This window comes from Podarcis erhardii, assembly GCF_964252035.2.
Source record: "Podarcis erhardii genome assembly, chromosome: 3".
NCBI classification, from domain to species: domain Eukaryota; kingdom Metazoa; phylum Chordata; class Lepidosauria; order Squamata; family Lacertidae; genus Podarcis; species Podarcis erhardii.
Window position 1 is genome coordinate 112107579 of NC_138507.1, and position 25590 is coordinate 112133168.

The 25590-nt window shown below is 46.0% G+C and overlaps 1 protein-coding gene across 2 annotated transcripts in view; it reads left to right on the forward strand.

Moving 5' to 3' along the window:
* Positions 1 to 7706: 7706 nt before the first annotated feature.
* ACYP2 (acylphosphatase 2) overlaps positions 7707 to 25590 on the forward strand; it is an 81800-nt gene continuing 63916 nt past the window's right edge. The window contains exons 1-3 of one of the 2 annotated variants that reach the window (XM_081855122.1): positions 7707 to 7916; positions 11277 to 11293; positions 13300 to 13409. In XM_081855122.1, the coding sequence (XP_081711248.1) occupies positions 7865 to 7916; positions 11277 to 11293; positions 13300 to 13409 (179 nt within the window). In that variant the 5' untranslated portion in view covers positions 7707 to 7864. Of the gene's footprint in view, positions 7917 to 8172; positions 8231 to 11276; positions 11425 to 13299; positions 13410 to 25590 lie in introns of those variants that run through there. The other variant, XR_014154573.1, reaches the window with a different exon arrangement.

Here is a 25590-nt window from a genome sequence, read left to right on the forward strand (position 1 = left end):
AATGAATTGGAAAAAAAGTTTTAAATGACCTTTGTAAAAAAAAACAGAAGCATTTTCATTAGGGAGTGTAGGACAAGACCTGCCAAGAAAAACAAATAATTTATTTATGTATGCTACAACAGCGGCAAGAATCTTGAAAGCACAAGGATGGAAGAATGAAGAAATTCCAATGAAAGAACAGTGGCAAGAAAAATTGATGAGCTATGCAGAGTTGGCTAAATTGACATATAAACTGTGGGACAAGGACAACTGTGACTTTAAGGAAGAATGGGAGCTTTTTACAAATTATCTAAAAAGACAGCAAAATGAACTGGACTCCTTGGCAGGTTTTGAATAAACATACACAAATTTATTGGCTGGTAACATGATAGATAGATAAGGTAAAGATACATATAACTTTATAACATGCAGCGAATAATATGTGTAGAGAAATCAGAGAGAGGAGCTGAGGGACGTCCCTAATGGGAGGGGGGAAGGAGGGATGGAAGGGGGGTAGGAAAAAGGGGGGAATAATGTATGTGATTATACGGTTTGATAATTTGTTATATTGAAATTGTTTAATAATTATTTTTTTAAAAGGGATGTCCAACCAGTAGATTGTGATCTACTGGTAGATCCCCAGCTGATTCTGGTAGATTGGGGGGACCTCCTTCTTTGGAGGTCTTTAAGCAGAGGCTGGACAACCATATGTCAGGAGTGCTCTGATGGTGTTTCCTGCTTGGCAGGGGGTTGGACTCGATGGCACTTTTGGTCTCTTCCAACTCTATGATTCTATGACCTTGTCATGTACAAAAAATTATGGAAAAAAGCTAAAAAACTCTGTGCAATCCTCCCCCCAAAAGAGCTCAACAATTCTGGGCAATCCACACCCACCCACCCCACGCACACTCCTCCTCCCTCCAATGACAATGGGTAGATCACTGCCAGTTTTTTTAAACTGGGAGTAGATCGCAGTCTCTTGGGAGCTGGTCCTGCCTAGATGATGACCCTCATGGTCCCTTCCAACTCTGTTGTTGTTTAGTCGTGTCCAACTCTTCGTGACCCCATGGACCAGAGCACGCCAGGCACTCCTGTCTTCCACTGCCTCCTGCAGTTTGGTCAAACTCATGTTAGTAGCTTCGAGAACACTGTCCAACCATCTCGTCCTCTGTCGTCCCCTTCTCCTTGTGCCCTCCATCTTTCCCAACATCAGGGTCTTTTCCAGGGAGTCTTCTCTTCTCATAAGGTGGCCAAAGTATTGGAGCCTCAGCTTCACAATCTGTCCTTCCAGTGAGCACTCAGGGCTGATTTCCTTAAGAATGGAGAGGTTTGATCTTTTTGCAGTCCATGGGACTCTCAAGAGTCTCCTCCAGCACCATAATTCAAAAGCATCCATTCTTCAGCGATCAGCCTTCTTTATGGTCCAGCTCTCACTTCCGTACATCACTACTGGGAAAACCATAGCTTTAACTATACAGACCTTTGTTGGCAAGGTGGTGTCTCTGCTTTTTAGGATGCTGTCTAGGTTTGTCATTGCTTTTCTCCCAAGAAGCAGGCGTCTTTTAATTTCACGACTGCTGTCACCATCTGCAGTGATCATGGAGCCCAAGAAAGTAAAATCTCTCACTGCCCTTCCAACTCTACAATTCTATTATCTCTGGAATGCAAGCATGTGCTCAACAACACTGTGGCTGAATGGGGACTAATTCAGCTACAGGCCAGTCAATGCACAGAAATGTGATTCTAGTCCTCATGGTTACAAAAACAAAACAAAACTCTGAAAAGCCTGCAAACAGTGACCATATGATCTAAAGACCTGGAAGTGAAAAGGATTGACAAGCAATGTCCTTTGACTGTGTTGCAGTTCACATTTCTATTGTAAGCTGCACTGTGAGGGTTTGCCCTGAAAATGCGGTTGGAGCTAAAGTAAAATAAAGGTTCACTTAAAAGCCAATAACACCTAAATAAAATGTCATTTGTTCCATTGGTGTCAGACACACAATATTTCAACTTTTGGAGCTGCTGTCCTATGGAAGTGAATGCATTACGTGAAACGCAAATTGTGGTCTGAAGTTTTCTGTCAATCACAGAATCCACTCAGCAAGATTTGGTTTAAATGCCTGCTGGGAAGAGTGCTAATGCCTCACAATCTTGAGCTGCTAATAAGAGTTTCTTTTGTTGCTTCTAGGAAGAAACACAGGGCTCATGTCGTTAATGAAAACACATTAAATAGCGTCAATCTTTTGCACTGGCAATCCACCACTACTGAAAGCCACGACTGGGGCAACCCACACACTTTCCTGTTGCTTTCGTTCTTTCAGGAGTCCCATGTTTCCCACCTGGTTTGCCATCACAGTGTGAAAAGAGCAACAATTAATCCCCTCATTTCCTAGGAAACAGTTCTACCAAGTACCAATTCTGATAGCTTTAAATAACCCCAAACACTGAGTCTTTGAGAATCCAATCTGCAGCAGAACTGCAAACTTTACAAAAGTTTTAGTTCCTTTCTGGATTTATGATCCAGATTGGAGTGTGGAATTCATGACTTTTTAGTTAGGATTTTAAAAGATGCTTTAAAGGTTTGATCACTTTAACAAAAAGTCCCTTCTCATAACATCAGAAGTCAACATCTCTTCTCAAGGTATCCTGTTGACTGTGACACCCCACAAGGAAGGCATTGAGGAACATAGTTGCCTGATTCCACATGGTGTGTCAAGGGGGAGAAACGGAGCCATTTAATCTACACCTTTTAGAGTTGCTTCCCATAAGCTCAGCAATGTGCTAGATATTTGAACCCATACAAAGCCTGAGACAATGATAACTTTATCTGATTCGGATACTGTGACAGAACTCAGGCGTGCCTTTCTCCCAAGAGTCGCCTTGGACAAATTAGGATGTTGATGATGATGGGACTTCCGGGTTAGCGCGAACGGCTAATGGCGGATTCCCTCCGAGCTCCGGAGGGAATCGGCTCTGCTGAGGACGGGTCTTGCCGTGCCGGCGACACGGGGACCCTCAGAAACCGCAGGCGCGGAAGCCTGCGGACTTGGTGACTCGGTGGGCACCTTAAGCGCCCTCCCCGACCCACGAAGAGCCTTTTTAAAGGCTGCGGAGAGGGTACGGAGAGTGGCGTGGTGCTGAGAGTAGACCGCTACCTCAGTAGAGCGAAGCCGCAAGCCATGGCCGGAGAGCGCTGACTTTCTTCCCAAAATTTGGACTGGATAACAAAGGACCCGTGAGTAGTGGAATTTGGACTTTAAAAATTTTATCCTGTGAATTCGGCACGATCGGGGGATGTGTTAAAGGGAAGTCCGCACCCCCTCTACTTATAGACGTTTCAAAGTAAGGAACGGAGAATTAAGGCGGAATGAATACTGTTTTGATGATTTAAAAGTTTCTCACAAATTTGATAGAACAAGATTTTTGTGCTGGAGAGAAAGGGAATTTGGAACTTTGTGTGTATCCCCCCCAAAAAACCCGGGAGTGTCCTATTTGGGTCCCGGAGGAAGAAGTGAAAGGAGTTTGACAGCTGTCAAAGAAGCTGTCAAACGGGCGGACAAAGTAAAGAATTTTGCTATTTAATAACTCTTGGAATTAAAGCTGATACATTTGGACTGAGGCGATTGGAAACAAAGTATTGATAATAACAAAGTAACAGATTATTGGAAAAGGACTACTAAATAACTGAAAGCCCCCTAGGGGGAATTAGTGACATTACAATGGCTGCAGAGGGAAAATTACTGGCGGAGATAGAAAAAATGTTTTTTCTCGTGGGAATCCTGCAGGAGCAGAGTATGGCTCTGAGTAAAGTTTTTATGACCTTGAATCCTGAAACAAACAACTCTGCTGAATGCACAAAGGAGATGTACGATAAAAATTCTGCAGCTGAGCAGGAAGAGATGCCTTTGGAATTGACAGAGAAAAAAGAAGGAGTTCAGACACTACAAGTGGAAAATATCAACCAGAAATCTGCAGCGTTAGAGTATGAGCAAGAATACCTCTGGATTACAGACCTGCGAAAGATGAGAAAGAAGAAGAGAGAAGCCCCTGGAGTACTTGGAATATTAAAACTAGAAAGAACAAAGCAATATGATTGGGACTTTTCTCTTGAGTATGGAAAACTAGATGGTCTTTCGCAGCAAACACTCTTCAACATTCTGAATGAAAGAAAATATGATCTGACTCTGACTGAACTCCTTCGGGGTCTTAGGACCATCAAAGAGGACTACCAACATAGCTGGCAGAGAGGGACTGACAGAGAATCAGACGCCTCGGACGTGAGGAATCCGGGCTAGAAATATTTTTTGTTTGTTTTTTGGACATTTGTCTAGGAAGGGACAGAAACCGGGGCAGGGGGGGGAGAGAATAGAATTTTAAAATGTTATGTTTTGTTTTATTTGGTCAATGTGACCTATAATTAATATAATAAAGGGAAAATTTGTGAAGGGGAAGTTAGATCGACCTTAAAAAAAAAAGAAGTTAATGATTATAAGAGAATTGGATAGTTGAATACAGATAAACAAAAGATTTTAATTTTTAAAAGCAATGTGAATATCTTTAAGAGGTTAGGTAAGAACTTGCTGAATTAATTTTGGAATTGGGATGTAAGAGGAGGGGGTGGGGGGAAGTCAATGAAAGTGGGTAAAGAAACTTAGGGTATGTAATTGTATTTGTGTGTTTGTTTGTCTTTGTCTTTGTGTGTGTGTCTGTTGTTATAAAATGTAAAAACCCAATAAAAATTATTTAAAAAAAAAAAAAATTAGGATGTTGATGGACAAAGTCTGTCTTTGTCTCTGATGATGGAAACTCTGTTTACCACCTTCCAATGATAGAAAAACCCAGGAGCAGCCCATTCCATCTAAATATCAGGAAGAACTTTCTGACTAAGAGCTGTTTGACTGACTCCCTCAGGAGGTTGTGGTCTCTCCTTCATCGGAGGTTTTTTTAAGCAGAGGTTGGATGGCCATCTGTCATGGATGCTGTACTTGAGATTCCTGCACTGAAGGGGGTTAGACTAGATCAGGCTTCCTAAAACTTGGCCCTCCAGATGTTTTGAAACTACAATTCCCATCATCCCTGACCACTAGTCCTGCTAGCTAGGAAACATGGGAGTTGTAGGCCAAAAACATCCGGAGGGTCGAGTTTGAGGAAGCCTGAACTAGATTATTCCCATGGTCCCTTTCAACTTCAATTCCATGATTCTATGAAATTAGGTTAGGCTCAAATGACCAATTGTTATTATGCTAATTGAATATCTATGTACCTTGGTTGTTGAACAGAATCAGTTCCGGAAGTTCATTCGACTTCCAAAAACGTTCGACAACCAAGGCTTCCTGCACTCAATCGGAAGCAGTCTGCACTCAGACGTTCGGCTTCCAAGGAACATTCGGAAACCAGAGCACTCATTTCCGGGTTTGCGGCATTCAGGAGCCAAAACATTCAAGTTGCGAGTCGTTCCGAGATCCAAGGTACGACTGTACACAGTTCTTGCTGCCTATATTGGGTAGTTTTGTCTTCCAATGGCAGAACCCAGGCATAGCCTACGGGGTGAGAGGGGTGACAAACCTGTGCCCCTTCAGATTCTGTTGGGCTGCAACTCTCATCATCCCTGACCATTGGCAATTCTCTTGAGACTGTTCTGCTTCATACTTCTTTAATTCAGGCATAGGCAAATTCGCCCTCCAGATGTTTTGGGACTACAACTCCCATCATCCCTGACCACTGGTCATGTTAGCTAGGGATGATGGGAGTTGTAGTCCCAAAACATCTGGAGGGCCGAATTTGCCGATGCCTGCCTTAAATTCCTCCTCTGTGTCCAACTCATAATCATAGAATCATAGAATTCTAGAGTTGGAAAATAATCAAAATCACCTTTGAAAAAATGGGTCCCATGTACCAGTTGAGCTGAAGGGGATGGTTTCCGTTCCTTTAAAGCTGTCAGTTGCTCCTCTAAAATTTGTGCACGGTTTGACTTGCAATGCATTCCTGGCAGGGGGCAGCAACCAACAAAGCATTTTCCAACCATTCAGCACCAGCCATATCTGGATCTCCCTGCATAATATTATTTTGTACTCACAAAAAAAACCAAACTGAGAGTTTACCCTGCATGTGCTTCAGGAAGAAAACTGACCTTTGTTGGTTGGGAATTTAGTGCAGTATGCAAAGTGCGACCTTTGAGTCTCCAGGATGCCTAGAATACTCTTTGGGTGTTAGTTAAGGTTATTTCTTTGGTATTGCTTCTAAATATATCTGATGTCCTCCGCTTCCTCTCAACTCAGCTCTGATTTCTGCTTGAAACATTCCCTAATTTTATCTTTGGATAGCACCTGATTAAATAATGTCAACTAATCATATGCCTTTCTTAAATTAGCCAATTAAATCTGCATACATTTGTGTGTGTGTATGACAGTTTCAGAATTAAGGAAAACACATCCTTTTTTAAATGCTGGGAATTATGTATCAAAGCATTTTCTCCTGCATATGAGAGAGAAGGGTAAGTTTCCCATATTGTGTATACTTTTTAAAATTCTTATTTTTAAAAAGCAACAGCTGCCAAATTAGTTGGGTGCTATTCTGGTTAATTGAATTCATCCATTACTTCCTTACCACTTCCTTACCTAGTATCCATGGCCCTAAGGATGAGGTATCTTATGCTAACCATGACTGAGCTAGCCCTCTTCCCAGGTTCCATAGCAGATTATTCTGTATAGCCTTCTCCACGATTTTCCCCAACCCTCTTTTAACGCCATCCAAGTTGCTGGCCATCCCTGCCTCCTGTGGAAGTGAGTTCCATAGTCCCACTATTATTATTATTAAAAATAATAACCTGGCACTGAAAATAACAGAGGTGGTGTCAGTAAAAGCTGCCCTGGGAACATGGGTGTGGCCAGGATTTTTGTTGGGCAGGGCAAACTTTACGTTTGTTTGCGGGGTGTGTGTGTGTGTGCAGAACCTCAGTTAAAGGTAAAGGGACCCCTGACCATTAGGTCCAGTCGTGACCGACTCTGGGGTTGCGGCGCTCATCTTGCTTTATTGGCCAAGGGAGCTGGCGTACAGATCATGTGGCCAGCATGACTAAGCCGCTTCTGGCAAACCAGAGCAGTGCACGGAAATGCCGTTTACCTTCCTGCCGGAGCGGTACCTATTTATCTACTTACACTTTGACGTGCTTTTGAACTGCTAGGTTGGCAGGAGCAGGGACCGAGCAACGGGAGCTCACCCAGTCGCGGGGATTCGAACCGCCGACCTTCTGATCGGCAAGTCCTAGGCTCTGTGGTTTAACCCACAGCGCCACCTGCGTCGCAGAACCTCAGTTGGTTAAGTATTTTTATTTATTTTTATCAATAAAAATCCCTGCCCCCACCGGGCTACGCCCATGCCTGGGGAATTATTTTATATGCTGGGTACAGGAACGGTTTTCAATGTAGGGGCCGGAAAGGGCACTGCTCTACATCAAGTGGCAGGGAGTTCCAAAGGGCAGGCGCCAGCAACGCTAAGCCAAGCGAGCGGGTTCTTTAGCAGAATGTGGAGCGGGAGTGAACCCATGAGGGGCCCAGCCTGTATCCCTTCCTCCCTCGGCCACATCCCATCCCTCCAGCAGAGAGCTTGGAGAGAAGTCGAAGCCTCTCCCAACTTCCTTTCTCCCCAGAGAGAAAGGGATCCCGGTGGCGGCTGCGCTCCCGGACTAGGCGGGCGGTCGCTATCCCGCGAAGCTTGAGCCTCCCGACTTGCCGTCGCGACCTCCGCCAGCTGAGGCTGCTCGAGCCGCTCTCGCGTCTTCTCCTCGGCGCTCTCGCTGCCCTTTCCCCACCGGTGACGCTGCGCGGCGGGGGGGCGGCGGGTTGCTCTCCGGTGCCGGGTCTGGCGGTTGGACGCTTCCCTCACCATGTCTCGGGTCCTCAAGTCGGTGGATTACGAAGTGTTCGGCCGGGTGCAGGGTGATTATTATTATTATTATTAATAATAATAAAGGAGGGGGAGGGGGAGTGTATTCGAATTACCAGGAGAAGAGAGGCGAAAGGGAGAGAGGGCGCATGCGCGAGGTTCCCTCAGGTTGTGGAAGCTTGCCGAGAGGGGGCGCGAGGAAGGGAGCGAATTCGCATGCGCGACTGCCGTCGCCTGAGGCGCATGTGCGGTTACGGGCAACGTTCGGAGTTCCTCCGCGAGCCAGAAGTGGAACTCCCCCCCCCCCCGGCTACGCAGGGACTCTGCTGCGCATGCGCAACGTGCAGAGAAAGCGAAAACGTGCAAGGTGGTTGCTTTGGGTATCTTAACGCCTATTGATTTCGTTGCTTCAATTGTAAGAATTCCCCCCCCCCCAACACGCACAATTTCTTTCTTTCTCGTGTTTCGGTTGCCGGTTTCAGGAGGAGCATCCCCCCCCAGCCTAAGACTGCAACTGTTATTATTTCAAATGGCTTAATAGGGTTGTTGTTGTTATTGCTGTTATTAAGGAGAGGAAATGCAAGAACCTCTGCCACAAAGAACCCTTCAGCGCGTATTTCGTCAGTGAATAACGTTGCACACTGCCTGGTTGGCTAATTTAAAGTGTTGGTGCTGACCTTTAAAGCCCTAAATGGCCTCAGTCGAGTACAGTGGTACCTCGCAAGACGAATGCCTCGCAAGACGAAAAACGTGCAAGACGAAAGAGTTTTCCGTTTTTTGAGTCGTTCCGCAAGACGAATTTCCCTATGGGCTTGCTTTGCAAGACGAAACGTCTTGCGAGTTCTTGCGAGTTTGTTTCCTTTTTCTTAAAGCCGCTAAGCCGTTAATAGCCGCTAAGCCGCTAATAGCCGTGCTTCGCAAGACGAAAAAACCGCAAGACGAAGAGACTGGCGGAACGGATTAATTGCGAGGAACGGATTAATTGCGAGGCACCACTGTACAGAGGTACCTTGAGATGTGAACGGGATTCTTTCCGGAGCCCCGCTCACATCCTGAATAAAACGTAAGACGCTACTGTGCGTGCGCGGGTCGCGTTTTGCCGCTTCCATGCATGTGTGTGACGTCATTTTGACCGTCTGCACGAGCAGCTCCGTTACTTCCGGGTTGCCGCAGAGCGCAACCCGAAAATACTTATCCTGAAGTGTATTTATCCCGAGGTATGACTGTATATCTGTATATCTGAAGGAGCGTCTCCACCCCCCTCGTTCTACCCGGACACTGAGGTCCAGCACCGAGGGCCTTCTGGCGGTTCCCTCACTGCAAGAAGCCCAGTTACAGGGAACCAGGCAGAGGGCCTTCTCGGTAGTGGCGCCCTCCCTGTGGAACGCCCTCCCACCAGATGTCAAAGAGAACAGCAACTACCAGACTTTTAGAAGACATCTGAAGGCAGCCCTGTTTAGGGAAGCTTTTAATGTTTGATGCATTACTGGTTTTTAATATTTTGTTGGAAACCGCCCAGAGTGGCTGTGGAAGCCTAGCCAGATGGGTGGGGTATAAATAATAAATTATTATTATTATTAACATTGGTAATGAATAAGGGAGAAGCAGAGTAACAAAATGGAGCGGGGGTGGGGGTGGGGTGAGAGAGAGATTAAAGACGTGTAAACAAGAGCTGTTGTGCCTGTAGGTCAAAGACATGTTTACTCACAAGCAAGTCCTATTGAGTTTAAATGGGTTTGCTCCCCCATTCGTGGGTTTAGGAGGATTACACAATCCTATAGATGCCCACTCTGAAGGAAGCCCCATTGAGTTCAATGGGACACTCCCAGTCAGTGTGTATAGGATTGCATTCTAAGGGTGGCGCCAGATGATTAGGACATTTCACCATTGTGGAGCCACTACTGAAAATTTATTTAATTTTATGTTTCTTACATTTAAATTCTGCCTTTCTGCCATCATGGGACCTCCCAAGGCATGTGGTTCTCAGGCAGTCTCCCATCCAGGGACAGAACAGATCTGAACCTACGGTACTTTGCTTCCACAAAGTGGTGGAGATTATACAGTGGGAAGACATGGAAAAAAATATCTTCTGTATATAGGATCCATAGCTAAAAGGTGGCCAGGATAGAGAGAGTGTGACTAGACGTGAAGAGAATCAATAACATAGAAGTTAAGAATGTATGTACAATGACTTTGGATCCACCATGTATAAAACGAATACTGTAACTTTATATTATAAGATGTTGCAACTTCATTGTTAAATTTATTTGCTTACATAATTCAGCTCATACTGTATATATGAGTTGGAAACCCAATCCTAATCAAGTTTACTGTGACACAATTCATCGCGTTACATTCAACAGAGTTTCCTGCATTGCAAGTATCCTTAAATTTGCAGCTTTCATCCACAGGTGCTCAACCAAAGTTAATATGGTGTAAGATACAAGGAATGGTAGCCAGTTTCATACACTGGGCAAGATACATCTAAAGAGATATTTAATCCCATTGATTTCACTGGGAAACAAAGAATATGCCATTTTAAGTAATGGGTCTGTCTGTTCCCTCCTCCTAATTGGCAGCAGGAAGCAGGATAATCAGGGAGGAGAATGGAAAAAGTGAATGCAACAGCACCAGGTAGTGGACAAAATTAATTGTGGCTGTTACGTTTCCTGCGTGGTACTGACTCCATCCTTTTCCCCCAGCTGCAGAAAACAGGCTAGTCAAAAGAAAATCTTTAAAAATGACATTCTCTGGTCTCAGTTCAGCTCTTGTTGCATATAACTATTCAGTTATGTTTATTTTATATATCCTGGCTCAATGAGACTTTCAGGGCAGCTGATACACACACACACACACATACACAAATCACAAATAAAACCACACAAATGCTGACAAAAATAAATTCTATAAGATTCTTGTAAAAACAAACATTTATTTACTTATTTCATTTTAGATTTACATACATGTCGCACAAACAACTTCAGCAAGTAAGCTCATTAATTCTTACCAACCCAGCAAGTAAAATAACCAGCAAACTTTTAAATAATATAAAACAACTGCAACAAAACCTATAAAAGTAGATAAAAATGCACCCTGCATACAGCTGTGTATCTTCATGAAATTCAGACACATTCATAAAGATCAGTGGCACACAGCTGAGCTTCATGATGGAAACACCCATTTCTACAGCAAATCTATATCTCGCTTGCTACATCAGAGGACATAGGAATTATTCATAATCATCTGATAATTTGCAAATAGTTATATCGAGCACAACAAAAACTTTGTGGCAAACATGCACCACTTACTATCAATGTTTCTGGCATGCTGTTTCCTGAATATACTAAAATGTTGCTGTACTAGTTTGAATAAAAACATTTATTTATTTTAATGTTCTTTTTATTCTTTCCTAGGTGTCTGTTTCCGAATGGTAAGACATCATGAAGTACATCAATCTTTCATCGCTGCTGTATCATATTTCTAAGAATAAAAATAAGGCCTGTGGCCTGTACAGAGACCCCAACAGTCTATAATGCCAAGTTTTCAAAGCTAATCTGAACAGTTAAGTATTGTATGTCTGTGGTATGTGTTTTAACGGAGATCCTTTTTTATAAAATGCAGTAGAACCCTGATTTTATGAAAACTAGTTGTATGAACAATACATTTATGAGCCATCTTACTCAACCAGATGAGAAAAAAGCACCACGGTACGTGTGCATGAACTTTAACTTTGTGCAAAGGTCTCATAGACTTAAAAGTTTTTGCCCCTTGATCTTCCCGTTGCCCATACTCCCAAACATACAGCATGGAAAGATTGCGTATGAGCAACACACCGTTTTTCACAGTGACCAAGAAACGCAAGCGAACTGTGCTCACTTTCCAAAGCAAAATAGAGATTGTGGAAAGGTTGGAGAAAGGCGAAACAGCAACAGTGTTGGCGGAGGAGTTTGGAATTGGGAAGTCCACAATTTCGCAACTCAAGAAAAACAAAGACACTCTCCTGCATTTTGTCTCAACAATGGGGAGCGAAAATGGCAAAAAGAAGCGGAAGACGATGAAATGCGCAAAGAACTCGACGTTGGAAGATGCTCTCTATGCTTGGTTTTCCCACATGAGAAATATTGGCGAGACAGTCTCAGGCCCACTTCTATGTGAAAAGGCCTTAGAAATGAACAGGAAATTGAACGGCAACCCTGACTTCAAGGCTAGCTCAGGATGGCTGGCGCGGTTCAAGTCTCGCCACGGGATTCACCATCTTGGTGTTCATCATGAGAAGCTTTCTGCTGATCAGCCAGCCACTCAACGCCTCAAAAAAGAATTTACAGATTTCAAAACAGAGGAGGACTCTGACGCCGAGAGCATTTACAACACTGTTGTCGTTCCTGGACCCTCACATTCGGAAGCTTACAACGCATTCGAAATAGCTCTGCAGTGGCTGGAAGATCAAGAAGAAAGTGATGTGGTACAGCTCCTGTTTTTGAAAAGCCTGAGAGATTTGGCTGCAAAGAAGATAGCGAATTCTCTCAAACAAAAATAAGATCAGAACTTTTAGCAGCAAGAAAAGGCAATAATAAAAACTTGATTCTTGACATAGTCCAATGATAGATCTGTTGCTGTTGATAATGCACTGTATGAATGACTGAAAAATAAATCAGTAAGCGTTTCAGTTTGTCTTTCTCACTCAAAGCACTGTAGCTGCTGTAATGCTCAAAAGCACAGTTTTCTGAACTTTATTTTATGAACTCCTATCTCCTCAATTAGTTCATAAAATCAGGTTGTACTGTAAATGTGGACACATGTTCCTGTTAAAATACAATGCCCTTGAAAACTATACAAGGCTCTATTCCTCTATTGCCTCTATTCAAAGCTTGTGGAGGACCAGTGGTCAGGGATGATGGGAATTGTAGTCCCAAAACATCTGGAGGGCGAGTTTGCCTGTGCCTGATCTTACATCTGTGTTTAATAAGCCAGATACGAAGCAGCCTTTTGGTTTTGTACACAACTCCTTTGCTCTCTTGGTTGCACATCTGGATGCAAAGCAAAGATTGCTTGCTCACCATAGTTTCCTATTTTGCTGAGCCAGGAAACTATGGTGGGCAGTTTCTACACAAGCCAGGAACCTAAATCATCATTTAAAAAGTTGGTTTTTGAATCATGGCTTGTTTCACAGCCAGTAACCATAATTTCTTGGTTTGGATGAAACAGGAAACTCTTGAGACTTCCACACGGCATCCAGACATTCTGCAAAGCGAGATACGACTTTTGTGGGCTGCAACTCCATGGCTGTTGGTCCTCTTGAATCCTTAGGAAAGAAATTGTGCAGAAAGAAATGTGATGTTTTAAGGCTGAGCTGAATTACATGATTTCAGATACTGCATAAAATCTGTGTATCTTCTTCTTCTTTCCACCCCCCCATTACCCACAACCCTCAACCAGTATACAGAAGATAAAGCTAGGAAAATGGGAGTAGTTGGCTGGGTTAAAAATACCAGACAAGGGACGGTTACTGGCCAGGTCCAGGGTCCAGAAGATAAAGTACAGGAGATGTAAGTACAGCGTTTCCTGAAATGTGTGCTGTGCTGGCTTCACTAACTTGCAGGATTGGTTAAAACGCTTCTGCCGAATAACAAAATGGTTTGGGGAAATGATATTGAAGCTCTAAACTGGATTTCCTCCAGGTCTTAAATGAAACAATTTGCTCACTTGGACTTATATTCAACCTTGTATTAAGTAAGTAGTTTGGTCAAGCCAAGGATGTCTGTTAGCACAGTGGAGCTCCCCCAGTCCATGGCACCCCCTGTATCTGCTCTGGGGATCCTCTCAACCCTCTGGATCAGATTTGGGGATGGCGAGAAGAGGGAGAATGTTCCCATTGTGCTAGTGGTAATCTGCACACATGAAACTATTACGTTGGATACTGCCCTAGATGTGTAAATTGCAGAGATTGGCTCTCTTGTCACTTCCAGATGACCAGCTTATTAAGCATTCACCCTAATTCATTTGCACGAAGTGTGTAGAGGAAATTAGACAACATTGGCTGTTTATCGAGCATTCATTCTGATGTGTTTCTTGGGGAGGTTTTCCAGCATTGCGTCAAATACCGTATTTTTCGCCCTATAGGACGCACTTTTCCCCCTCCAAAAATGAAGGGGAAATGTGTGTGCGTCCTATGGGGCGAATGCAGGCTTTCGCTGAAACCTGGAGAGCAAGAGGCGTCGGTGCGCACCGACGTCTCTCGCTCTCCAGGCTCCAGGAAGCTATCCGCAAGCCTTACACGCCCGGGGGGAGTTCCCCCGGTCAAGCAAGGCTTGCGGGTGGCAGCCTGCAGTGGGAGCACGGGGCGCCCTCCGGAGGACGCCCCGTGCTCTGCGCAGGTGTCCGCTAGCCTTGCGCACCCGGGGGATCTCCCCCCGGGCGCACAAGGCTTGCGGGCGGCAGCCGGCAGCGCGGAGCACGGGGCGCCCCTCGGAGGACGCCCCGTGCTCCGCGCTGGTGTCGGCAAGCCTTGCGCACCCGGGGGATCTCCCCCCAGGAGCGCAAGGCTTGCGGGCGGCAGCCGGCAGCACGGAGTACGGGGCACTCTGGAGGACGCCCCGTGCTCCGCACAGGTGTCGGCAAGCCTTGCTCACCCGCGGGATCTCCCCCTGGGCGCGCACGGCTTGTGGGCGGCAGCCTGCAGCGCGGAGCACGGGGTGCCCTTTGGAGGATGCCCCATGCTTCGCGCAGGTGCCCGCAAGCCTTGCGCACCGGGGGGGCGCGTGGGGCGCCCTGAAACAGAGGGCTCCCCATGCTGCGGACAGTAGCCTGCCACCCGACGCGCGGGGCGCCCTGAAGCAGAGCGCCCCTCACGCCAGGCAGACATCGGCCAGCCCCACAAGCTCGGGGGACAGCGGGGAGGCGCCGCACCGCCTTCCCACTGTTTCCCGACCTGGTTTTGGGGGGGAAATAAAGGAAAAAAATGTTTCCTTTATTCCCCCCCCCCAAAAAAGTAGGTGCGTCCTATGGGACGGAGCGTCCTATAGGACGAAAAATATGCTAATTATTACCCCATACTTTTCAGTGCATTTCCCTGTCACACTTCTTATTGCAAATGTCTGATTTGATTTGATTTGATTATTTATCACATTTATATACCACTTTTATCTTCCATGATTCTCTTCCCCATTTCATCCTCACAAAAACCCTGTGAGGTAGCTTAGGCTAGGAGATAATGACTGGGTCATTTGCTTCATGGCTGAGTGGGGATTTGAACCCTGCTTGCCCAGTGTTGTGCAAGAGCTCCATATCTGCCTTAATTGTACCACCTGGATTTGCTGGCATATGACTGAATCCCGCCTGAAAATAGCAATGGCTTACAAGTGCCCAGAGACAGAACAGTCTCTCACCAAATGGTTTCCTATTAAGGGAACAAGCATAATTGCTGCAGCTGTGGCTTCCGTTTATGGAAGTGACATGTGACTTCTGAGGACGCCCACCTTCCTAAACAATCTGAAGTCTGCCCAAGCCCTGCAGAAGGAGGGGCTGTTGATAGAAGACCACCTTAGGGCTTCCATTTGCTAGCCACTGTTAAGGATTCCTATTAAGATTCCTCCTTCCTTTGTTATATGGGATGCGGGTGGCGCTGTGGGTTAAACCACAGAGCCTAGGACTTACCAATCAGAAGGTCGGTGGTTCGAATCCCGCGACAGGGTGAGCTCCCGTTGCTCGGTCCCTGCTCCTGCCAACCTAGCAGTTCGAAAGCACGTCAAAGTGCAGGAAAGTAAACTGCATTTCCATGCGCTGCTCTGGTTCGCCAGAAGCGCCTTAGTCATGCTGGCCACATGACCTGGAAGCTGTACCCTGGCTCCCTTGGCCAATAAAGTGAGATGAGCGCCGCAACCCCAGAGTCGGTCACGACTGGACCTAATGGTCAGGGGTCCCTTTACCTTTACATTTTCCTTTGTTATATAGCTGTTTCCAGCTTTCTAAAGCGCAGGAGATAGGGATCTGTGGACAACCAGCCCATGTCTCTTGGCCCCAAGCAAAGGATGGCATTCAAGGTGGAGTTGGGGTCCGCTGAGGTCCCTTTTGGTTTGGGAGCTTGCTGATGACATCGTAGGCAAGCACATGTGATCTTTGATGAGAAGCTTGGACGCAATCAGCTCCACACACACCCATTTAGCCATACATCATCAGTAGCCCCAGTCGTGCCTATGGGTCAAGCCTAAGCTATAGGAGTCAGAAGGAACAATGTGCGGAGCTTTTTCGTTGGAAAATATTGGAAAGCTGTTTGAAGAATGAACTGAATCTGCACCATAGGGAGAGCAGGGGTTCCATAGAGTTCTGAATTCCATAGAGTTGTTTTTGCAAATAGCCTGATGCTTTCCAGATACTTAGACTGCAACTCCCATCAACCGAGATACACATCTGTGTGATTATTTTGCATGATTTGTCCTGCTGTTTTTACTATGGATCATTGTTTACTTTGGTTGTGATAATTAATCTAGTGGGTCAAGGAACTGTGCTTGGCACAGAAGTTCCAGCCCCGAACACTGATAATTGTATTCACACACCCCTCTGACCTCATTCATCAGCTGCTGCTCACACTTTTGAACAAATCTTCAGAAAATGAGAGATAGAAACTTGGTGGGTTTTTATTAAGTTGCACCCCAAACCACATTCTGAATTTCTGCATATTCATGGCATACATGCATTCATTATATAGCAGGCATAGTCAATATGGTGTCCTCGAGAGAATATTTGACTCCAACACCCATCATCCACAGCCAGCATGGCCAGTGTTCAGGAGTGGTGGGAGTTGTAGTCCAACAACATCAAGATGGTTCTATATGGCTATCCCCAGAGAACATCCTTGATGGCCTGGGATGGATCCTGAATAACTTGAGCAGTCCTGCTGGAAGGTGAGGGTGCAGTCCCTTTTGTTGCCGGTTCCTCTTATAACGGTGTAAAAACAGAACTCCAAACGTGGCCAGGTGCCAAGACAAAAAGGGTGAGGGCAGAGGGTGGAGACTTGTTAGTCTAGTACTTGGAAGGAAGAAGACGAGAGTACTGAGTAATGCTGGGGAAATGGAATGCAATAAATCAAAGGCATTCTAATTCTGTTGTGTAAGGCTGATTAGAGGCAATTAGTTTGGTAGAAATGCTGTATTTCTGCCAAGATTGCTGATCGTTTCGCATAATATGTGATGGGGCTGTTAATTTATGTGTTGTTTTGATTTCAAGATAGGAATGTCATATATTTTTTTGGTCTGGGGACGCAGAGCCAGGGATACGGTGCTTTAAAAAAGGTGGCGGAGCAGCTTTTAAACTGATTGCACGGGGGAAGTCAAGAGGAGCTGATTCAGAACAAATCATCAGGTTGAGGGGGGAAATATTTATGATTGTTCAGGTGTTGATGAGGTAGAACTAGACACTTAGAGGGCAGGAGCACACAGCAGCAATTCGGAGAGCCAAAGCTTTGTAGGGTAAAATGCATGTATCAAACACATTTGGAGAAAGGCCCTATTTATGTGTTGATGCTCTAATGCTTGAAACTTCCAAGCCAAGATGCGTGAGTTGGAGGGTTGGGTCTTAAGAGAAGTCATAGATACAGTGGGCATAAAGGAAACTTGGTGGACTGAAGAGAACCAGTAGGACACGGTTATCTCTGAATATAAACTGCATAGGAAGGGACAGAGAAGGGCTTTCTGGAGGTGGTGTTGCTCTGTATGTCAAAGAGGAAGTTTGAAACCCCACAGAATCGCTGTGGGTGGTGATACCAGGATCCAAGAATAATTGAGCACTGGAGGAGGCATGCTGTCCTGGCTGAAACGCTCAGGGTCACCTCGAGATGGAGAATGAAAACGAAGAAGCATCCTAAAGAGGAAATGCTGGAGTAATGGTTGAACTTCAGTTCCCCTCAGCAACCCTGGACTTCTAAGTGGCACCCAGGAGCTGATGCAAGCTGTAGGTGTTGTTAAACTGATATTGAGCACAGCGCTATCTGATTTAACGGCTATGTATAAAATCGTAACTGTAGAGTTGACCTAAGGGTCATCTAGTTCAACCCTCTGCAATGTAAATGGACAGTTGCTGAGAAAATGTGAGAATGTTGATCTAACAAAAATACGTACCTTGTCTCAAAGATCACTCTCTGAGGACTGGAAAGGGGGCAGCGTAACAGCAATTTTTGAAAAGGGATTTTGGGGGATCCAGGAACTTACGGTTTGTTTAGCGTAACACCTGTTTTAGAAAAACTGATGGGAAGTATTATCAAACATAAAATTAGAAAGCTTATGGAGCTAGCATAGCTTCTCCAAGGACCTAACTTTCTGAGCTCTAGGTGGAGCTGTTTGATGGGTAATGGTAACATGCACCACACTTCTCATTGATGTTCACCTATTTTTAGCTGCCTCCTGAGACAATCTCTTCTTTCCCTGCAACATGGGATCTTTCCTCCTACTGCGTCTTAATAGTCCCTGTGTTGCCAATCAAAAAGGGCCATTGCTCAGTGGTGGAGCATCCGCTTTGCTTGCAGGAGTTCCCAGTTTCAATCTCCGGGTAAAAAAGTGGTAAAGGTAAAGGACCCCTGGACGGTTAAGTCCAGTCAAAGGCGACTATGGGGTTGCTGCGCTCATCTCGCTTTCAGGCCGAGGGAGCTGGTATTTGTCCACAGACAGCTTTCCAAGTCATGTGGCCAGCATGACTAAACAATGGAACACTGTGACAGAAACCAGAGCACACGGAAACACTGTTTACCTTCCTGCCACAGTGGTACCTATTTATCTACTTGCACTGGTATGCTTTTGAAATGCTAGGTTGGCAGGAGCTGGGACAGGGCAAGGGGAGCTCACCCCGTCGTGGGGATTCAAACTGCCGACCTCCTGAGCCAAGAGGCTCAGTGGTTTAGACCACAGCGCCACCTGCGTCCCCTTATCTCCAGGTGGGAGTAGGAGAGAACCCGGCCTCAAATCCTGGAGAAGCTCTGCCACTCAGTGTAGACAGTACTGAGCTAGTTGGACCAATGGTCTGACCAAGCAGCTTCCTAAGAGAAGCAGCAGTTATTAGTGCCCCTTTTATTTTCATTGATTATGGGGAGATAATCATGGTAAATACATCACCAAAGCAGAATGCTGTCACAAGCAATACAGTGTGCACTTTTCTGCTCTTCCTTTTTCTTAGGGGCAGGGCATTTCAGAAGGGATGTCCTTTATAGAGCAAGGAGAGGATACTGGACTCTTGCATCACCAAAATGCCACCTGTTTCATGTCCTTTATTATTGCTATTTTTAAGAGCGCACGTCAAGCCAGCACACAGAAAGACACGGCCGTTCTTTAAAGCATAGCCCACATTAATGCATCCAAATGCCAATGGCTTGTCCTTAGAAAAGGGGTGAGGAAATGTCTCCGTCCCGAGGGCCACATTCTCTTATGGGTAACATTCCGAGAACCACATGCCCTTGAGGGCCAGGGGCAAAAGTGGGCGGGGCAAGGAATGCGAACTTCACTTTGGTACAGTAGGTTTGTTTTGACACCCACCCATCCTTCTCTGTCCTCCATCCAGGGAAGCAAGAGGCATGATATGAGCTCAAGGATACATTCCAGCCTGGCAAAAGTACTCAAGGAGGATGCAAAGCAGGGATGGGGAAGAGGCATAGCTGTCAACCGTCCCTTATTTGGCGGGAAACTCCCTTATCCCAGTGCCGTGTCCTGCTGCTGTCCCTTATTGATGATGTCCCTTAAATTTCCCAGGTTTCAAAGGAAGCAGCTCCTCTCCCTCCCTCCCTGCCGGCCAGGGAGGAGGGAGGCTCCAACTGTGTTGCTTGGCTGCGTTGCTCACCCAATAAAGAGTCTAAGAACGACTGGGGGGGTGGCGCTTGCATGCCTTGTGCCGATCAAATTGGCCGCGTTGCCTGGGGACTTGCCTTTGCTCAGCGCTTCCCAGCAGAGAGGTGACGGTGGTTTTCCTTGCTGCATCCCCTTTGCTGGGTTGCTGCGCTGTGGGAACCACTGCTTGAGGCTTCGTTTGGCTACTGGCTGGGCTTTCTGCCTTTGGCTCGGAGGGGCTCAGAAGTTGAACCTCCCTGTGCTCTGCAAATCCCTTATTTTGGCTGCTGATCCTTTATTTTCGAGGCTCATGGTCCCTTATTTTCAAATCTGTAAGTTGACAGCTATGGGAAGGGGTATGGCTCCGGAGAGTGTGTGGCCTGGGGAGATTCCCTGTTTGGTCCCCAGGCCTGAGGTTCCCCATCCTTATCCACAGTCCCCCAAAGGCTAAACTGAACAAGCACATCTGCAGTGAATGTTGAAAAGGTCATGGCTGCAGGTGGAACCATCAGTAGGGCCTGTCCAGCAGATCTCAAGGCATGGCTTGGCAAATAGTGGAAGAGGTGCTTGTGACGTTAACATATGAGAGTGCTGGAGGTGAATTAGTTAAACAAGTTATCCAATCAGAACCCAGGGGGTGGAGTCAGAGGGACTATAAAACCAGCTCTGGCAGGGGCGAAGGGGGGAGTTCGTTGGGAGTTGGGTGGTTGGTTGGTTGGAGTGGGAGTGAGTTGGGATAGAGTCTGTGGGTAGGCTGAGTTAGTGTAGTGAAATAAGCTGAGTCAGGAACAGTTAGGGGCTAGGAAGACAAGTAAATATCTGAGAGGTGGTTTAGTGAGTGAGAGCAGGTAGCGGAAGTTATAGGTCTGGATAGGCACCCCATGATTGTAATTGACCAATACCGTTTATGAAACCACACGCTTGTTAAACTGCAATAAATAAACAGAAGTTTATGTTCCAATTTAACCCTGACTGGACTCAGTATTGTCCCAGGTAGGGCCTGGGTGGTGGCAGCAAGAAATAAAAGTGGTGGCACAGGGATCAATAGATGGTGAAATGTCCGGGGACCCTGTGTGATCGCCACAGTGCTTACTTATATATACCCTCATTCTCTTTGAGCTCAGCCCTCACACAGGGAGGTAGAGAGAGATGCTCAGCTGCTGGTAGGCACCAGCCATCAAAGTCACTGAACGATTGTTCTCTGTGGCACAATGAGTCAGTGCACCTGGCTGTTAAACCAGAAGGTTGGTGGTTCAAACCCACCCAAGGATGGCTGTGGGCAGGATTCCTGCATTGCAAGGGGTTGGACTAGATGACCCTGGGGTCCTTTCTAACTCTACAGTTCTATGATTCTGTGATCCTCTCCAAGGTATTAGAGCTCACTAAGGAAACCTTTTTAGCTATTAGACTTTGAGACATCCTTTCCATAAAGTTTTAAAAGTCAATTCAAGTGCTTTGCAGTCTTGGGTCCCCAGACACTGCTAGACTACAACTCCCATTATCCTTGACTATTGGCTAGACTGGTTAAGGATGATGGAGTTTGTAGTCCAACAACAGCTAGGGACCTGTGGTTGACGAAACCGATTTTATCATTGTTCATTTAACTGCTTCGAAATATTTCAGGGCAAAAACTGAGAAGACTCCTGTTTGGTTGATTTTTGCTTTTTGTTTTGGAGAGGCACAAATGGTGAGGCGTTCATAGCTGTGCTTTTTGATCTGTAGTCCAAAAAAGAAGCTGTTCCAATTGTTGCTATAGTAACCTGCCATGATACGACAGGCCTTCCTTTTTTGGTGCGGAGCTTGTTCCACGTTTACGTTGCAGCATAATTCTCATTTCCAGAGCAGGAGGTAGGAAGCTTGCTGAAGGTGGAGGTAAATTTATTTTCCGGAGCAAGGACAAAATGTAAATTTAGAAGCGATTGAAAAAGGCTGTTCTTTGTTCCTGCCAGAGGCTATAAGTAGTAACCGTGTTCCTAAAGGGTATCATGGCTGATGGAAAATTTAAAGAGGGAGCTGGCAATTGATGAATATTGCACCTCAGCTGAATTAACACCATTGGGATTTTCAATAATAATTCCAGCAGGGTTGCAAACTGACCCGGAAAGAAATGGCCTGGCCTGCACTCTCTTAGTACCTTGGTCTGAAAAAAGCAGGTGAAGCGTTCATGCAGAAAAGCATCACTACCTTCTAAAGCAGGCTTCCTCAACCTCGGCGCTCCAGATGTTTTGAGACTACAATTCCCATCATCCCTAACTACTGGTCCTGCTAGCTAGGGATCATGGGAGTTGTAGGCCAAAAACATCTGGAGGGCCGAGGTTGAGGAAGCCTGTTCTAAAGTCTGTGGAGCAAGCTGCTGCTAAAGGTACAGGAACAGCATCCAGGGGGGGAAAAAGTTGGCAATGCTAGATTTCTGTTTTGGTCCTGTCCCACTGCACCAGAGCCTTGGAAAGAGGAGGCTTAAGAAACCAAACCAGCTGCTAAATGTCTGTCCCGTTATTGTGCCTTTAACAGCAACTTGATCTGCAGATACGGGAAAGTTACAATGCTTATCTGCAAGCCATGACAAGGTTCACCTGGTGATTTACTCTGATTAAGCCACTGTTAAAGACAGAAGAGAATATTCAAGCTTGGTCAGGCTATAGTCCCATCTCTTCAAGCATCCTGTGTCCAGTTGTGGCCAGCCAGATGTTTTGTGGGAAATCATCTGCTGACAAGGCCACAGGCATGCCCTTGCATCAGTTGCCCCATCGGTGAGGCGGAAAAGCACCCACTTCAGCCACCAGTGCTGCACTCTCACGGAGAAACTGGGAGGCTGGGTGTCCAGTCCTGACATCCATTGAAATATGCATGTGTTGAAGGGGCTGTGTTCAATGTAGGAGACACTGAGGCAGTGCACCCTGGGCAAGAAGACTTATTCACTGTGTATTCGAGGGGGGAATATATATGGAGACTTTATGTGGGCGCCATAGGAGATACTGGCAGGCACACTGGCACCAGTGGGCACCACGTTGACAATCTACTGCCCCAAGACAACCAAGCAGCATGTAAGGAGGTCTTGCCCTGAATCTACTGTTCAACCATTCCATAGGCTGATTCCAAATTCCAGTAATTTGATGCAGCAAACGTTCTGGTTGATGCTTATCCTCATTGCTTCACATGTTGCTTGAGTTGAACTGACTACTGATCTGTTTCCAGGTTCAGTTCAAGGACCCTGAAAGCCCTGAATGGATTTGGGTCAGGCTATCCAAATGACCGTCTCTTTCCCTATGATCCTATGCACCCTTGTGCTGGGAAAGCACTGTTATGTGTCCTGAGGACTGTAAATGACATTAGAATGCAAGAAGAAATTGGATGAATGGTGGAGGTTTTCTGGGAGTTTTTTTATAAAAGAAAATTGTGAGTGGTTTGGATCAGGACCTTTGCCCCTGCAGTGCCCTCCTCTCACAGTGGCTGCATGCTCTTAACCCAGGCATAGGCAAACTCCGGCCCTCCAGATGTTTGAGACTACAATTCCCATCACCCCTAGCTAACACGACCAGTGGTCAGGGATGATGGGAATTGTAGTCCCAAACATCGGGGGGGGGGGCAGAGTTTGCCTATGCCTTCCTTAACCTGTACAGTGCAGGAAAGCAAAGCTGACAATTTTGAGTTCTTCTCCAGAGTTTCATACAAACTGGCACACACACAATTTCTGCAAGCCCAGGTTGATCATGTGGATTGCTTGCAGTAGGGCCTAGATCAGCTATCCCCAACTGGGTGCCCTCCAGGTGTTTTGGACTACATATCCCATCAGCTCAAGCTGTGTTAGGGTTGATGGAAGCTATGGTGCAAAACATTTGGAGGGTACCAAGTTGGGAAGGCTTCCATAGGTTCACCAGTCCCTGGAATCTCTTGGATCAAGCAGCTGTCAATGATGAAAGACTTCTTCCTGAGACTGACCCTTAAAGAACTGCTACCAGCCAGAGTAGACAATGCTAGGCTAGATCATGGGTAGGCAAACTAAGGCCCGGGAGCCAGATCCAGCCCAATCGCCTTCTAAATCTGGCCCACGGACCATCCAGGAATCAGTGTGTTTTTACATGAGTAGAATGTGTGCTTTTATTTTAATTGCATCTCTGGGTTATTTGTGGGGCATAGGAATTCGTTCTTTTCCCCCCCTCCTTTCAAAATATAGTCTGGCCCCCCACAAGGTCTGAGGGATAGTAGACTGGCCCCCTGCTGAAAAGGTTTGCTGACCCTTGAACTAGATGGACAAATAGTACCCCCAGGCAAAAGTCGTCTTTCTATGTTCCCATTTTCTTAAACTTTGTCTGATATTGTTTGCACCCAATTTGAAGGCCTATGTACCCATTTTAAATGCTGGCAATTAAAATATATATTAACGATTCTCTCCAAACTCATGGAAACCAAATTCCCACGGAGCTGCTGTCCCTCATTTGTATTAATGTGACAAAATTCTTTCTGCCAGTTGAAGGCTTAATACAATCTCTTAATTAGGATTTTGCAGAACGTCTCCTTGCAGAAGCTGAATCATGACATTTTCTTGGCTCTTAAAGGTCATTTTGCATGGAAATGCCACAAGCTTTGCTAGCTAGCTAGCAATTGTATATTAGTCCAACCCCCCCCCCCTTTCTAATGCATTCACAGCAGAGTTGTGGAGTTTATGCTCTTAGGTGTGTCCCAAAAGCCATTATTAACTATTTCAAAATCTGTAATTAACTTCCATAAGTTTAACAAATGTTACTTCCAACTCATCTTCTATATTTTCTACAGCATCTCACACCCAATTTTGGACATACACCTCTTCAGAGAGCATGTCCATATTAATACTGGCAACAAACAGCCCAATCTAGCCCAAAGAGTTATGTCTCATTGATTTCCATGGGAGAATTAAGCAACTGTTTTAATGCAGCAGCCCGTGTACTCAGCTACCTTGGTGTAAGCCTTAGAGAACTCAATAGGAGTTACCATATTTTTCGCTCTATAACACACACCTGACCATAACATGCACATTGTTTTTAGAGGAGGAAAACAAGGGGGGGGGAATTCTGAATGAAACAGTGGATGTATCATTTTTGTGCCTCATGCTGTGGCCACAGACATGTGATCTGATGGTGAATTTGGGGTGACCCAATGCAAAAATCCTGAGAATCCCTGTGGATCTGTGCTTTGTAACCACGTTTTTGCACCATTGTGGCCCCAGGCAACAGTGGGTGCGTGATTTTTTTGGTGCAGGCTGTAGCCATGGACATGCTATGTGATCTGATGGTGAATTTGGGGTGACCCAATGCAAAGATCCTGAGGATCCATGTGGATCCGTGCTTTGTAACCACATTTTAAGTGGGAAGGGAAGGAAAAACACAGAAGGGACAAGGAGCACGAGAGGGGTGTGCAGAGAAGCAGCTGGCTAAGAATGCAGGAGAGGGGTTTAACGGGAGGGAGGAAAGGAAGGCAAAAGTCCCCCCACCCACCCACCCACCCACCCACCTAAGCCTGCCCTCTCCCCCCCCCTACATGTTTTCCGACTGCCTGCGAGTCCCTAAAATGCTTCCCTGGACGCAGTAGCACCGGAGCACAGAGAGGAATTAGAAGGAAGGATGCGATCCTTTCCTTTCCCCTCTGCTTGCCTGGAGGGGAGGGGATTTGCCTGCTCTTTGTTCCGTTTGAGCAAACAGCAACCGAAACAGAAGAGGGTGAGCAGTAAGACCCTGAGGCAGAATGCAGGAAAGCAACAGCTTCCTCTCTCTCAATCTGATTTTTGCCCCTGCACTCGGGCCAGTCGGCTCCAGGGACCACACATTCGCTCAATAACATGCACAGACATTTCCCCTTACTTTTTAGGAGAAAAAATCTGCATGTTATAGAGAGAAAAGTACGGTACAAGAAGCCCACTCGACAGCTCACTGTGAAAAATTTGCAGCAC